The 17,303-nt window shown below is 42.1% G+C and overlaps 1 protein-coding gene across 1 annotated transcript in view; it reads left to right on the forward strand.

Moving 5' to 3' along the window:
* Positions 1-11,142, forward strand: part of LOC147718170 (C-type lectin domain family 2 member L-like) — a 206,187-nt gene extending 195,045 nt beyond the window's left edge. The window contains exon 7 of the mRNA XM_086919266.1: positions 9,250-11,142. Coding sequence (XP_086775392.1) covers positions 9,250-9,367 — 118 coding nt within the window. The 3' untranslated portion in view covers positions 9,368-11,142. The remainder of the gene's footprint in view (positions 1-9,249) is intronic.
* Positions 11,143-17,303: the final 6,161 nt, after the last annotated feature.

Genomic DNA, 17,303 nt, shown 5'->3' on the forward strand with positions numbered 1-17,303 from the left:
GCTCTTTTAAAAAGCCTTGTTCAATCATTTGTTCTATTTCTGCTATGACACCTGCTTTAATTTTAGGGGTCATCTCGTATTGTCTTGTATTTGGGTAAACAGCACTTTCTACTGGATCCACATTTGCCATTAACCCTACTTCTTTTCCCATTGAATCCCACACTTCCGAATTCACTGTTGATTTCAATTCATCAGGTAAATCATCTTTTGTCATCATCGAATACATTTAATCTACTTCTGCACCTTGTTTTGCTAGCATTATTTTATAAACAGCATCTTCATCAGGGGTCTGAATTGCAACACCATCCGGTGTACAATAAATTGTACAGTTCATTTGCACAGTAATTGTGTGTGTCTTGTAAAGCGCACTTCTACCCGCACCGCAGGCCTCGTAGCGCTATAGACCGCTGGGGAACCCGTCCTGGCTTTCCCTGTGAGATAGTCCCTCCTGGGAGTCTCCAGGGTGAAACCAGGCATCCCCGGCGTTTGTGAGGGGCCGTTGTGGAGATGAGGCAAGCTTAATGCCCAGAGTTGCCGAGTGTGATCCCTGATTAGAGTAGGCACCAAGGCGAGAATTATCAAGTCCGCTGATACTGGTCCAAGACCCTGCCGCGTCGGGAATCGAACCCTGGTCCCAGGCCGTTCTCTGCTCTCGGGTCTGCCGCCTCTAACCAGTGAGCCACACCACTCCATAAGTCCCTTCCTAACAAATTTACAGGTCTAGAATCGGACACTACAAATTTGTGCATCCCCCTAAAGTTGCCAATGCGTAGCTCCATGGATTCTGTGATTGGAGTTCTAATCTGTCTATTTGAAACACCCACTACTTGGATGGCTTCTCCTGAAAGGGGTAGGTTTGAGATGTCTGCTGTTCTCACTGTAGAGCGGGTAGCACCAGTATCAAACAAAAAAGTAATGTTTTTTCCTTCTACCTTCCCATAAATATATGGACCTGATTGATCTACCGGTAAGGATGCGCCAAGTACGCACTCCTCTTCCTTCCCCCTCAGGCACCGTCATTATTCATCTTCAAAAGAAAAACTGTTCTGGAAAAGAAATTGTGAAGTTACAGAATGTGTCTTACCACTTTCTCCTGGAAATCTGGCGTCCACACTGTACTTTGCTCTGTTCACAAAATTTGCCATGGGGCGTGTGGTAACTGACTGTTGATTAATAACCTGTTGCGGTTCACTCATTATCACCTCATTCTGCGTCTGTGGATTTACATTTTGATTTGGGCTATTATTATTTTGAATAGTTTTACACTCATTTTTCCAATGCCCCAATTTTCCGCACCCATGACAAGGAAATTTCTTCTTTGCTTCCTCGCTACTCCTTTTCCCTTTTGGTTTTCCCCCACTATTTTCATTCCGTCCATGCCCTTTGGCTTAATCTTAACCCCCACTATTTTCATTCCGTCCATGCCCTTTGGCTTAATCTTTAGTCAGACTATTTAATTTAAGCTCTTGTTGTTCCGCCAATTTAACCTATGCCCACATCACTTTCTCGTCTAACTTTTTTCGTCTGTTTTCAATTTCATCTCTGCAGTATTTTGCATATTTGAGTACTTCATCTATTGGCTTTCCTTGCCAACACAACATATGATTTTGAATCATCTGACAAATCTTAGGTCTCAATCCAGATACAAATCGATACACAAAATGTCCCATACCTTTTTCTCCGATATTCTCAAATCCACTAGACTGCTTGAACACTTGTAGTAAGCGTTCATAATATTAATGCACAGTTTCATTTATTTCTTGAGTTATCCTATATATTTTTATCAAATCTTTTTCTTTTGGAGTAATTTTCCCTTTCAAGAAAGTGATCGCCTGCTGATATTTCTTAATTACCTTTTCTGAGAGTGCTCCTGTTTTCTCTTCTCTTGGGTATTTTCCCTATGCCAATCAACTGTCATTTTACATTCAGTCCATAAATCTGCAGGCACTACTATGTCAAATAGACCACCTAAATCCTTCAACAAAACTTTAGAAACTTTCACAAATCTTTCAACTTATCTATATGTTTCAACTGGCTTTTCCCTTAATTTCGGGAAGTCATTAGTAAATGACAAAAATGTCCTGTCGGGTCCATGGAACATGTACATATCCTCCTGGATCGTCTCTCATTGGACACAATCTTTCTGTCTTTTTAAATTCCCTTAGTATATATTCAGATGTAGTTTGATTTTCTTGTGCTTCCTCCTTTTTCTTTGCCCACCTATTTTTCCACCTGTCCAAATCCCCCATGTCTGTAAAATAGTAATCAATTCCTTAATCTGTAGTTTTCTTCCAGGCATATTCATGTTTTCTAAATCTTTATCAGACAAATCTGCCCTGTTTGGTTGCTGTAATACTTTTGATTTCCCTAATTCAATTCCCATCTCAGAAGCAAGCTCTGTTAATTTTTCATGAAGCAATGTTGCATTTCTAGTTATGCTCCTACATGTACAATTCTTCTTCACTGTAAGTGTTTAGTCTATCAATTCCTACATTTCCGGTTATCATCTTTTGCAATTCTACTTTTAATTTAAAAATGTCTAACATTTTCGGCTGTTGATTTAGACTGTCCATTACCTGTGTTCATCTTTCGAATTCTTCTGGTGATACTATTGTGGCACTTTTAGTTCCTGTAGAGGTTTCTAATCATATTTCTCTTGAACAACAGGGTGCAACTCTTTTTGGTGTTTATTTATCCGCTCTTTTATTGGTAAATCCATCAGGGAGATTACCGATTCGCATTCATTGACGTGATCCTCAATTGTTATGTTCTCTTTTCTAGGTTCCATTATAGGATTGGCCGTAACTGGTGGTTTTGAGCAACTTCCCTTATCCCCATACAAAGTGACAACAAGACCTATAGTCACTGGTATAGTCAATGCTTCAGGATGTATACCCAATGGGGTTATTTTCTGTATTAATTCTTCTCCATTTTTATTTATTGCTTCCCTTTCCTTTGCCTGGAGTATTCTTTCATTTATTGGATCATGCAATATCTGAGGAACTAATGGTGTTTCTAAAACAGGGGCTCTTGGAGTAGTTCTACTGGGTCCCTCCTGATATGGCGGAGGATTCTTTGTTAGGATATCTTCCATAAACTCATCTTCTGATTCTCCACAACCTGTCATTGTTAAATGCTTAGCTTTTCTTGTAACATTTGCCTCCTGACTGTTACTCAGACATTAATACAAGATAAAGTCCTTCTGTGATCATTGCTTGTCTCCATTGTTTCATTTGATCTTCACGTGATTCTCGCATTTCTTTAGGATAAAACATTCTATAACTTCTGGTACTTCTAGATCTGTCTCGTTCAAATGCCTCTGTTTCCCATACCTCTAAAGCTTTATACTGTGTTAATCCGGGTCTGGGCTCTAGGTCGTTCATCCTCATCCTTAAATTCTGAAGAATTCTACCATTAAATGTACCATTTTCTGGGTAAGCTAATATTCCGTCACATTTAGTATATTCAATCTAATTTTCTAACCACACACAGGTGTGATAGCCTCTTTCCATCATCATAAATGAGGCAGGAGTACTAGGTGGTGGGATAAGACTTCCTTATCTATTCTTAATGTATGTATGTATGTATGTATGTATGGGATTTGTAGAGCGCAGGAATCACCCCCCGTAGGGGTATCTCTGCGCTATGGTAACGGGAAAGTCAGATGAAACATAGGCAGACAGGATTAAGCTCTAAATAACGCAGTTTTCAGGAGCTTCCCGAAACTGAGCAAATTAAAACAATTCGGGCAAGGTGTTACAAAATCTCGAGGCTAGATGGACAACGGTTTTGCCTCCTTTTCTAAACTTCTTAAACCGGGGGATCACCAGCAACCCTTTACTTTCCGATCAAAGAAGGCGATTCGGACAGTAGACTTTACATTTGTCTGACAGATAGCTGGGGCTCGCACCATATAAAGCTTTATGAATGAGATAGCAAAGCTTAAAATTAATTCTCTGGCTGATGGGGAGCCAGTGAAGTTGTTGTAACAGTGGACATGAAGAGATGCAAGGTGGTTTTTTAAGGGCCAGGCGAGCTACCACATTTTGTACAAATCTGCAGTCTGTTTAATAGAGACTCATTTGCGGGTGCCAGCAAAGCATTGCAATAATCCAAGCGGCCAATGATCAATGCCTGAATCAGGGTTCATCGTACAGAGAGAGGCAACCATCGAAATACTGCACAAAAGTTTTAGGGTGTGGTAGCAAGTCCCTGCCATAGTCATCATTTGGTCCTTCATGAATAACAATACATCTAAGCGTACTCCCAGGGTTTTTTGCCACCAAAGTAGGAGTGGAGGTAGGACCCAATCTATAGGCCACCACCTAGGGTACCAGAAACTCTGGGCGGATCCAAACTGCAAGATTTCTGTCTTAGACGCATTTATTTGCAGACAGTGGTTCGTCATCCACTCCGAAATAGCCAACATGCGTTTAGCAAAACGCTGATCAATAGACTCAGAGTCCTTGTCAAAGGACAGGAGCAATTGGGTATCGTCAGCATAAGAGAAAGGTGTAACCATGCTCTCTTATAACCTTGGCAAGGTGGGCCAAATAGATATTAAACAAAGTTGGGCTCAAACAAGAGACCTGGGGCACCTCCTTGAGAGTTTCAAGGTTTGAAAGCGGAATGGACCCAGATTAATGGTCTGAGTGCGCTGGACTAGGAAACTGATAAGCCACTTAAGTGCATGTCCCTGCAGACCGGCCTCCCTCAGTTGAAAAATCAATTTCTGATGAGAGACCGTGTCGAAGGCTGCTGTTAGATCCAATAAGACTAGTATCACAGCTTTATTGTCATCCAGTGCCATTTTAATATGATCCGTAACCCCAATAAGGGTAGTCTCTGTGGAGTGGTTGGTTCTAAACCCAGATTGAGAGGGATCAAGAATGGCATATTTTTCGAGGTAGTCCATTAACTGAGTGTTAATATAACTTTCCGCCATTTTACTCATCAACGGGAGAAGTGAGATGGGGCGGTAATTAGAGAGCACATAAGCAGACAGTTGCTATTTCTTCTTAATAGGAAGTACTTGAGTGGACTTCCAAATCAAGAGGCAGGATACCTTCCCTTAAAGAGGTGTTCAAAATCTCAGTAATAGGTGCGGCTAGAAGCAGAGCAAGCAGAGCATATTTGTGTGCTGGCAACACATCTAAAGGAGAGCCGGGTTTTGCTGTACTAAGCATGGATTCCACCTGAGAGATCTGAATACCTTTAAAATAATCCAGGCCTTGATCTAAGTCCTTAACCGTAAGAGAACTAGAGTCAATGGGCTCAGCGTGACAGGGGTTTTCAGGGAATCGATTATAAATCAAATTAATTTTATCCTCAAGGTGCACAGCTATGTTGTCATAAGCACCTGAGAGGGGATAGTCTGTTGTGCGCAGGCTGTGGGCTTAGTGAAGGAGTTAAGGACTTTATATAGCTCCCTTGTCGATTTTCCTGCCTGGTTCAGTTTTATTATAACATGATTTTTCTGTGCTATTTTTAAAGTTTTTTGATAAGCAGCAAAAACCAGTTTGAAATTGAATCTTTCACTATCTAAGTGGGATTTGCTTCAGCTTTTTTCCAGCACTTTACATCTGGATTTTTCCATCCGTAACTCTGCAGTGTACTAATCTTCACTTAAGTCGATGTTTTAACGGAGCCAACGTATCAATTATTGGGCTAATATTATTGTTAAAGACCCTCAGCTTCATGGTACTGTCCATGTGTTCATCGAATATCGGGGGCGTATATAAATTGCTGAAAGAGTCATACATGACTTTAGGCCATCATCTTTGGAGGGCCATCTGGGCACCTCCAGCCGATTGCTGTCTGAGGCAGCTGGTAATCTGAAAAGGAATCATGGAGTGATCCGACCACATCAATGGGCAAGAAGGATCGGCACTCATGAGAGGGGAATTAGTGAATATGATATCCAGGGTATGACCTGCCAAATGTGAGGGGCCAGTATTATTCTTTCCCAGGCCTAAAGTGGCCATGTCAGCTAAGAAGCTAGCAGCTTCAGTGTTCTCTTTATCCTCACTATGGATATTAAAATCCCCTAAAAGTAGAAAATGATTGGAGGCAATAATGTGAGGAGCACTTTTCTCAATTAATTTTAGATTAAAATCTTTACCTGGCTCCGGAGGGCAATATAAAAGTGCACCCTTTAAAGTTTCCTGATGTGACAGCTCCACTTTGAATATACACATTTCCATCTGGGTATCTGAGATGGTTTCATTTCAATAATAGTAATTTTCAGTTCTCTATCCAATCTAAGAATCCGATAGTTCTCCGGGAGAGCAAGGGCATTATCAGGCTTGGAGGTTGATTTCAACTAGGTCTCTGTTAAGAAACCAAGATCAGGAGATGCTGTACTCACCAGATCCCAGAGTCCAGTGGCATGTTTAGGAAGTGAGCGAGCGTTAGCTAACAGCCCCTTCCACTCACACAGATGATTGGAGGTATAAGGTCTAACTAGACTGTGAGACACTCCACCCTCCATGGGCTTATCTTTCTTAAAATAATTTTTGATTCTCTGCATAAATTACTTTTTTCTTTTTTCTCCGTACATATTATGAGGGGTTCCTCTTATATATTCTTCTCTTGCAAAACCTAAATATCTTCTGTCTGGGCGATTCCTTTTTAATGTCGGATCGTATTTCCACATACAAACTTCGCTGTCTATTACTATTACTGCTTCTATTTTCATTACCAATCAGTCCTTTTGTTTACACTCAGGTTTCTCCAATCCTGATACAGCTTTTAGTTTTTCATCCAATCAAGCTCAAGCTTACACAATCCGCTTAACCAATACTAGCGCGACTCTATTGTGACATCAGTATCACTCCTCACTACTGACCCCTCGTTTACAATTCTCCGTAAACCACACGCATACTGTTTCAACCAGTCCTAGAACAGCACTCTGTGACATCAGCGCAACTCTTGCAGCAGACCCACCTTTCACGAGGTAATACGAAAACGTATTTTCATTAATAACAACATAAAAACATTCGCTACTCAGTCTGTTTAATTTAAACTAAAGAATGATTGATTCCTTTTACCACGAGTAAGACCTTCCGCTTACCCACCATACACTGCGAGTAAAACCTTTCCGTTTACTCTTCATTCAAGCTTAGAAGAACCTGCGTCTTCTCCAGTTTGACCCTTTCTAGGTGATATAACACCAACGTTTCACCAGTGAACTCTTTGCTAACAATCTCTCCCACAAAATATAATTACTATTTCCAAACAGACGAGTAACCTCACTGCAGTGTGGCCTCCATTTACCACCCGCTATACACTTCCCAGGAATTTTCCAAACAACATGAAACAATATACAAACAGGTTTTTTAAAACATAAATCGATAACCAATAATCACCAAACTAATCAATAAAAACCATAACTCTGCTACCAGCAAACTGATCCAGCGGGTTACCAACCTGTGAACATCTATCACTATACTTTCATCTGGGCCCATAAACACTCTTACTCATATGGGTTAGTTAACTCCGCTGGGGGTCAATTTTTATAGATGCTTAATAGATCAGTTATCAATCAATGCTCTAATCTTTTACTGATCCTAAGCCTTTACTTTAATCAATGGATCTATTTTAGTTAAATAGTGATTGATGATATGACATAGGTTCAGATACCCTTTATCTTCTTAAATAACCACAGACTCAGGAAAGATTTAAATGTTGTATCTAATAATTTCATGTGAGCAAAACAGATTACAGTGTTAACTCCATCTTTCTGAGGAAGTAAGATCCCTTTACCCAATTTAGTATTCTATTAAATGAGATTTCACAACAACGAGTACCTCAGGAAAAAGAGGATAGAGAGAGAAGCACATTGACACAATACACAGAGATATATTCACCTAGGATGGTGTGAACATCAGACCCCTCTGGCCAAGAGTTAATGGGCCCCGTAGAATGTTCAGGTGACAAGGACTTCAGGACAGGTTCAGGAAAGGATAGATGACCTCTTCCAGATTAGACGCCTGCGTCTCACTCCTCTCTTGCACTAACTTCCTCCTCGAGTCTTCCGCCTTTCTTCTTCTAATTCTATTTCCTCCTCGTTTCTTCTGTGATCTTTTTCTAATTCTATCACCTCCTCGAGTCTTCTGCAATCTTCTAATTAATTAGCTTTAAAATGTCTAAGTTTGCTTCTTCGGGTATTCAATCAGCATTCGGACAGCATTTCGGTCTCTCCGCGTTATCTTGCTGCGACTGCAACTGTGACTGTTATACTATTCTAACTAATCTACCTCAATTATACTTTCTCTAATGGCATGTACCACACCTAAATGTTTCAACTTTATGAAACTCCTATTTCTGATTGGATGAGCTGAGGGAGTGATCATCACACCATGCTAAGTTTTAATACATTTTCTTTAGTTCATTGTTTTAAGTTCCCACACATTAATTTGTCTTCCCAAACTTTTTTTCCCACCCATGTTCATAAATGTATCAATAACAATGTATACATTTCACAGTTGTCCATTGAATCTTCAGGATGTTCTGCTGGTTCCCAGGACAAGTACCGAGAACGTCCTTAGAGGGGTTTCAAGACTTGACCTTACTGGTTCTGGGTTGTCGCCTTTGTGCATGCGTGGAAACCCACGTGGGTGTTAGACTTTAGCATCATTCAGAGGCCCAAATACGAATTAATAGAGATGTCAAAAAAGAAAATATTAGATTCAAAATAATATGATTTCACTGTATACCACATATCTCTGCTCTAGCCCCATTTACTTATAAAGTCTATTTTCGCATTGGTATTTAGTATATAACTTTTTAACGTTTCAGCAAGGCAGATGCTTAGCACCTGAGCTCCCAAGCGGCCTTTTTAGATGCATTTGCGCAGAAGTGGAAAATTTCCATCCAAGCATTAAGACGTCATGCAGTTAGCACATGCGCAATACAGATTCTCGCGTTAGCAGCCTTTTTAAGCTCCATTGGGGTTGCTCGTTAGTAGAACATATATGCAAGCTTCCTCTATCTATGAATATATGAAATTTGGTGCATATTAGGACTTGCTCCATCAGCTGTACAGTGGAGCACACATGCAAAGTCAGAAAAGAAATAAAAGCATTTCTTTATGATAGTGCCTATTTGAAGTGGGAACTATTTTTTTACACAATTTGTTTTTCTGTTCTCATTCCCATCACTGGTCCCTACCCCACATCTCTGAGTAGCTACAAAGATTCTTGTTCCTGCCTCACATTGTCTGACTGGGTTTTGTCTCTCTCTTCCCAGATGTTCAATAACAGACTTTGGGGAGTGCGCCTACATTGAAGATGCAGCTGTGCGGGTATCCGGATGCTCCCTCACAAGACCCTACATCTGTACTAGGAAGCCATTTGTCGGAACATAATGTACTGCATTATTATAGGTGGCAGAGGATTGTCACTAAAACCTGCCAGGCACAGTGGTTCGGACCAATTTTCAGAGTGGGGGTGCCGTCATCAGTGTGACATCACTGAAGTCAGAGGGATTGTGAAAAATCCAAGCTTCACACAAATAACAACAGCAGATGTTGCAAATAAGCTACGCCCATTCAGCAGGAGAGTAGAAAGGGCTGGTATGTAGCTGGTAGTGCCTTGTGGAGCACACTGATACATATATTAGTGAAGCATGGTATGGCAGATTGCATATTTTCCATTTGAATGCCACTAAATGTGAACAGATACAGCGTTACTCATAAAACTATAGATTACACGTACATGTGGAAATCAGGTTACAGCAAATATTATCAAATATATATTATTCGCTCATCAGCAAAGTGAACATCTTGATTTGTTTTGATCCTGTTAAAATCTTTGTTTCCACCACAATTCAGTATTACAAAAAAATTGCTTCATGTCTCTTGTTTAACTGGTAACCTTTGAAATATATTTAAAATATTTATTCAGTTTATTTATATGTATTTACATGTTGTTGTGTGTTATAATAAAAATGACAGCCTACACTTCCTGTAGGCGAGTAAGGTTGTCACATAGTTCACTTCAAAACTCTTCTCACTTTTCAGTCAGACAAAGAAAAGTAAACGCCAATCCCAATGTTAAAAGAATAACACAGGATTTTACAGAAGACACAGCCTGACATTTGACCTCTGTCTATGAAAGCACAACAAATGTGACAAGATAAAAGCAACATTTAAAGACCACATTATTGCTCATTCACCTCCTCAACTCCAGCATGGTTATTTTGTGGTTGCTGCAGCACCCCTGTGCCTTTACTAACAGTGCCTTTGGGCAGTGCAGATATAACGAATTCCCTAAAAAGCATATTGATCAGAACATAATCAAATCTGGTGTATTTTACATAGAGCCCTGTTTCAAAGCAGTCTGTTGTCAACACAGTGCTTTTGCAGCTAAGGCGGGGGTGGCCACTGAGGACGATTGGCTGCTGAACTCAGACCCAATCACTTTATCTGGGTATCTCTTTCTCTCTTGTGTACATCAAAAGTGAATGCTTTGTCTCTACTTCTTGGCATATGAGGCTAGAGTGTGGGTGGCCGACAGAAGTCACACATGGTCTTGGTTTGTTTTACACACGAGGATCCAAGAGAACCTCGTGCTGAGCCAGTTATCTGGCTCAAGCTTGGCTCAAGCCCACAGAGGCTCTCCAGCACTGTATAATGCCAATTAAGGGGACAAAGGCATAGGAAGGACGTGATTTGACCATGATCACACAATTTGGTGTGGCGAGAGTACCAACACCGCAGTGCAGGATTCATCCTTTCAAAGTGTTTAAGTTACTCTCTACACCACATTTCAGTGAATCGGCTATGAGAATGGATGTTCCCTTTCCCATGGGTAAAATCAAGTGATATTGTGTTACATTAATGTTTTCTTATTACATATATCCCATACTACCAGTGTCTACTTTTTGTTCTATTTATTCCCTCCTATCTCTGTAAATAACAAGCATTGGCATATTCGACAGGTCTCGCCTTTAGGACCTTATAAGTGTTTAGCCAGAGATATTGACTTTGCCTATGTCTTTTAGCTGTGCTGTATAGAAGTCTGCAGCATGCTGAAAAGTTATATCACAGAAGTGTGAGAAGCATTTTTGCTACCTTATATATGACCAAAAAAGCATTATGTACACTTGAACGACCATATTAAAAAAGGTATTAACAAAAAATAATGTCTTGAGTTTTTTTTTCTCCTTTCAATGCTGGCAACTTTTATCTGCCTGTCCCAATGGTTGCTTGTTATGTTTTATTTTGTTAAAGGGGGCAAACATAACAGGAGGATGAAGGTTTGAAAAAAGTACCTGTATAACAGTCAGTGAGAGAGTCAGTCAGTCAGTCAGTGGGAGAGTCAGTTAGTCAGAGAAAAAATCAGTCAGTCAGAGTCAGTGAGAGTCGGTCAGTCAGTCAGTCAAAGTGAGTGAGAGTCAGTCAGTCAGTGAGAGAGAGCGAGAGAGTCAGTCAGCCAGTGAGAGAGTCAGTCAGTGAGAGTGTCAGTGAGAGAGAGTCAGTGAAAGAGAGAGAATCAGACAGTGAGAGAGAGTCAGAGAGAGAGAGAGTCAGAGATTCAGTCAGTCACAGAGAGAGAGTCAGACAGTGAGTTAGTGCGAGAGAGTGAGAGAGAGTCAGTCAGTGAGAGAGTCAGTCAGTGAGAGTGTCAGTCAATCAGCAAGTGAGGGAGAGTCAGTCAGTGAGAGAGATAGTAAGAGAGTCAGTCAGTAAGAGAGAGAGTTAGTCAGTCAGTGAGTCAGTCAGTCGGTGAGAGTCAGTCAGTGAGAGAGTGAGTGAGTCAGTCAATCAGTGAGTGAGAGAGTGAGAAAGCCAGTCAGTCAGTGAAAGAGTGTCAGTGAGAGTGCCAGTCAGTCAGTCCCTGAGAGGTAGAGGGAGATAGTCAATCAGTCAGTGAGCGGCAGTCATTTAGTCAGTCAGTGAGAGAGAGAGTCAGTTAGTTAGTCATTCAGTGAGAGAGCCAGGCAGTCAGTGATAAGGAGAGTGAGAGAGTCAGTCAGTCAGTCAGTGAGAGTCAGTCAGTCAGTTAGAGAGCCAGTCAGTCAGTGAGAGGGAGAGGGAGAGAGTCAGTCATTTAGTGAAAGTCAGTCAGTCAGAGAGAGAGAGAGAGTCAGTCAGTTAGTTAGTCAGTGAGAGAGACTCAGTCAGTTAGTGAGAGAGAAAATGAGAGAGCCAGTCATTCAGTGAGAGATTCAGTCAGTTAGTGAGTCAGTCAGTCAGTGGGAGAATCAGTCAGTGAGAGAGTCGATCAGTCAGTGAGAGAGTGAGTCAATCAGTCAGCGAGAGAGTTAGTCAGTCAGTGAGAGAGTCAATTGTGGCGGTGGGCCTCAGCTGGGCCTACCAGTGCTAGGGGTTCGCCCTTCTCTGCACAAAGTCCTCCGACCAATAGGATAGAAGTTGGCACAGAAACTGGAATATAAAACAATGTTTTATTAACCTCATGAGGTGGAACTACATTTGCACAACACCCTTCGGTAGCACACTGAACAGAAGGAGCATGGCCCGTTTATACCCACACAGGGGCTTAAAAGAAGGCGGCACAAGTACAGAAGAGAAGGGTTACATACATAAAAGGTCATACAGAAATGCACAGTCAACAAATGGGAGGAGCTAGCAATTGGTAATTCTAGCAAACACATCATGACAGTTGCACACTAAGGACAGGTGCATGGACAGTCACAGTCTCTTCTGGGCATGTGCAGAGTGGCAGAGCCTAAATAAAGTCCGTCTCTAAGCAGAGTACAAGAGTAAACGACAGCAAGGTAGGACAGAGCACATGGTGAGCACATGGCAGACAAGATGGCTGCTGAATACAAGATGGCTTCAGCTAAATGCTAACCCCAATCGCTGCCAAATTACAACAGATGACCCTTTTAGCATTAGCTGAAGACATTCGTTCATTTGGGGTAATCTATGTTCATATCCTGTACATTGATGTTCATCAGTTCAGTGGCCTCTTTATTAATAAATGTTGTGCCTTCATTTCTGCAACATTACGCTTGGTAGGTGTACAGGCAGAAATACAGACGGAGCAGAATATTGGACCACATTGTATACATAGACAACATGTAAATAGTATCATGAGTATTACACATAGGATGGTCAGTAGCTTCCAGCCCCAAGTGGCAAAAAGTGTCCAAATCCAGCTAGTAAAAGTCCAGGTGCCAGTCTCTGTATAAATTTCAGCAACAATCTTATGCAGTTTAGAGATTGCATCAAACACTGAAATGTTCATTGAATTCCTTTGATGAAATTATGCCCGATATAGCTGCCAAATTACTTCATCAGGTAACCTCGGGGTCACCATTAGATCCAGTCCCCGCTAAAGTGATGGGTAATCTTGCTCCGATCCTAACCAACCCTCTCCTCTCTATTTGGAACGCCTCTTTAATTAGAGGGCAGTTCCCCACATTGTGGAAACAGGCCATGCTGGTCCCCATTCTAAAAAAGACGGATGCAGATCCCTCACAATTTTCTAACTACCGGCCAATATCTCTCCTTCCCAAACCGGCTAAAATTCTGGAAAAGGTAGTTCAGAGGCAACTGTCTCACTACCTAGAAACAAATCAGCTGCTGCATGACTCCCAGTCCCGCTTTAGAACCGGCTTTAGCACAGAAACTGCTCTGCTAGAGGTATCGGAGACGATTCGAGAGTGTGTGGACAGGGGAGAGGAGGCTATGCTGGTCCTCCTCGACCTGTCCGCCGCTTTCGATACAGTGTCTCATGATATATTACTGGATCGCCTGCAGCAGCTGGGTATTGGAGGCACTGTATTGACCTGGATCAGTTCATTCCTTACTGGGAGGACACAGAGAGTTCTTCTGCGCCCTTTGTATCAGAAGATAAACCTCTCTTGTGCGGTGTGCCTCAAGGCTCGGCCTTGAGCCCTTTGTTGTTTAATGTTTATTTAGGCCCTCTTGCCAGAGTGGTTGAGTCGTGGGGGGTCAGGGTGGTCTCTTATGCTGATGATACGCAGCTTATTTTTTCTTTTAGAGACCACTCTGATCACCACTTCTCTAACTTCCGCAACTGCCTGGGCAATATTTGCTCCTGGATGGCTGCAAACCATCTGGTGCTAAATGCTGACAAAATGGAGGTCTTATTTTTCAACCAAAAATCTGCCCCCCCCCCCCTCCACCCTATGGGGCCTGCTGTTCTGAATCCGCCTCCTATACCAGTTCAGTCTGCCCGCAATCTGGGTTTCCTTTTTGATAATACTTTGTCCTGTAAAGCCCAGATCAACAAGGTGACATCCGCCTGCTTTGGCAAACTGCGTATGATCAGGAAGATTTTTCCTTTCCTCCCTCTAGACTCTCGCAAGACTGTTGTCCACACCCTGATCACGTTGCATTTAGACTATGCCAATAGTCTCTATGCAGGCGCCCCTCTCTACCTTGCTGAAAGGTTACAAGTGATCCAAAATGCAGCCGCCAGATTAATTGGTAATATCCCCTACCGCCACTCTGTTGCGGCCTATCGGAAAGAGCTGCACTGGCTTCCCATCTCCAGACGCATCCAGTTTAAAATCCTGATTCTGGCCTTTCGTGCCATCAATGGCTCTGGTCCTGCCTACCTGAGTACAAGACTTAAACTTTCTCGCTCTGTCAGAACTTTAAGATCTAACAGCCTACGTCTCCTGGTGGTGCCCAGATTTCGACGCGCCAGGTGCGGTGGCAGAACGTTTGGAGTGGCTGCTGCCAAATATTGGAACTGCCTCCCACTGGACCTCAGGTTTATCGACTCAGAGCAAGTGTTCCGTCGTAAACTTAAGACCTGGCTGTTCACTCTCCCTTAAACTCTCTCCCCTTTTTCCTACCTGCTTTGGTCCTTCCCCCTCTGATTGACAAGTACTCTGTAGCGCCGGGACACCCCCTATGGGGGTAGCTGTGCGCTTTACAAGCTTCTTAATAAATAAATAGAGCTCCAACATGTGCCGGCCCATGTGCCATTCGAACCATAGGCTGTAAATAAGCAGCAGGCAATTTCCACTTATCCATCTCTTTGTTGCGCCAAAAGCCCTCATTGTCTAACATTCCTTCTTTAGACCATTGCTCAAGTTCTTCCACAGTGGCAGATCTCTGTATATCTAATACTTCTTCTCTAGCATAATGCCAACGCTCAGCTTGTTATTTCACTGCATACATGGATGTAGTACTTCGTTGTATTGCAGTCTCACGAGCTACGCGATCTGCAAAGGCGTTGCCTTGTCCTATTTTATCAATCACTTTCTTGTGCACGCTACACTTAACAATAGCAATTTTCATTGGATATGTCAGTGCAGTCAAAAGGTTATGTACAAGTTCTCCGTGCATTATCTGCATCACGTGGGACGTAAGAAAGCCTCTTACCTTCCAAAGTAGGCCAAAATCATGGGTCACTCCAAAAGCATAGCGGCTGTCTGTATAAACGTTCACACGCAAGTCAGTGCTAAGTTCACACATGCATGTCAATTAACTCAGCTGCTTGAGCCGACTTTTGTGGTATACAAGCTGTCTCCACTACTATCTCAAGTGTCATATTTGCGTATGCAGCTGAAGTTGTGCCAACTGGTAACTTCAAACAGGACCCATCAACCCACAATTCTCCATCTACATCTGAAAGGGGCGTATCTTTCAAATCGACGCAACCCTTTGTCTGATCCCCAGTAAGGAAGATACAATCATGAGACTCCTGTGATTGAGTCTGAGTCGCTGGATATGGCAACAAAGTAGCTGGGTTCAGTGTCACACAACTCTTCAGTGTAATGTGAGGGGCTAACAATGTCAACTTGTATCCTGTCAAGCGAGCACTAGTTAAGTGCTGCGTTCTAGTCTGATTCAAAAGGGCATCGACCGCATGGGGTACTAGCATCAACAATTTATGTGACCTAACTATCCCTTCGCTCTGACATATGGATACAGCTGTTGCTGTAACTGAACGGAAGCACCCAGGCATTGTAGAGCAACAGAAGCAAGAACCGCTGAAAAATATGCACAGGGGCGCTGCTTGTCACCGTGTGTCTGTACTAAAACTGACAATGCACACCCATCTTTCTCATGTACATAGAGTGTAAAAGCCTTTGTATAATCTGGAGTGCCTAACACTGGTGCAGAACAAAGAGCTTGTCGTAATTGACGAAAAGCATTCTGACATTCTGCTGTCCATGGAAGGGGCATTGGAGTGTCTTTAGTCAAAAGCGGTAGCAGGGGTTTAACAATGTGTGAAAAACCTAATATCCATTGCCTACAGAACGAGGTCAAACCAATGAATACACGGACATCTTTCTGAGTAGAAGGTACTGGTGTGTATAGAATCGCTTGTATACGATCTGGTGTAAGTGCACAGCCCTCCTTAGACAGAAGGTGACCTAAGTAGGTAACCTCCGGTCTACAATATTGCAATTTCTTCCGCGACACTTTATGGTGGTGTGTAGCAAAAAAAGAAAGTAAAGACAAAGTACATTTTTCACACTGTTCATGCGTATCGGCTGCCAACAAGATGTCATCAACATATTGTATGAGAGCCACTCCTTCAGGCAAAGTGAAAGAATCAAGTTGTCATTTCAGTGCTTGACTCTAAATGCTAGGACTCTCAGTGTACCCTTGAGGAATTCTACAAAATCTGTGCGATCAATTATTCAATGTGAAACCGAACAAATATTGGCTATCAGAATGAATAGGAATCAGGAAGAAAGCGTTCTTCAAATCAATTACAGAAAATGTGGTTGCTGTTGGAGGAACTAGAGTAAGCAATGTCGTTTGTCCGAAACCACAGGGTATTGCGCTTCTACAATCTTGTTGACTTCTCGCAAATCAATTATGAATCTGTAAATCCTAGTATCAGAGTCTTTTTTCAAAATGGGAAGAATAGGACTGTTGCAAACATTATAAGGAACTTCTTCCACAACCCCCACTTTAATCAAATTATGGACAATACGTATAAGTGCTTCTTTGCCTTCTTGAGAAATTTGATATTGAGGCAATCGTGGCAATACAGCACCCTCCTTGACACTAATATGAACTGGCGGAAAAACCATTTGCCCTACATCGGTGTCTGAAGTAGCCCACAAAGTACTAGGGAATGAAGCTAATACGATGTCCTCCTTAACAATACAAGATCTCTCCATCACAGGATACTTGTCATTCAATATGACACGTACTCCGTCTGGAGAACATCGTATCGTAGCCCTGAAATGTTTGAGCATATCAAGACCCACAATATTGTCTGGTATGTTTGGAGAAAGCCAAAATGGACATGGAGCAGTAAACTCGTCAACATGGAATGCAAGTGGTTGTGATAGTGCGCTAAGGGAAGGTGTTCCATCGAAACCTGTCGATGCAATAG

Source organism: Lissotriton vulgaris, chromosome 4_2 (genome assembly GCF_964263255.1).
Source record: "Lissotriton vulgaris chromosome 4_2, aLisVul1.2, whole genome shotgun sequence".
Classification (NCBI taxonomy): Eukaryota; Metazoa; Chordata; class Amphibia; order Caudata; family Salamandridae; genus Lissotriton; species Lissotriton vulgaris.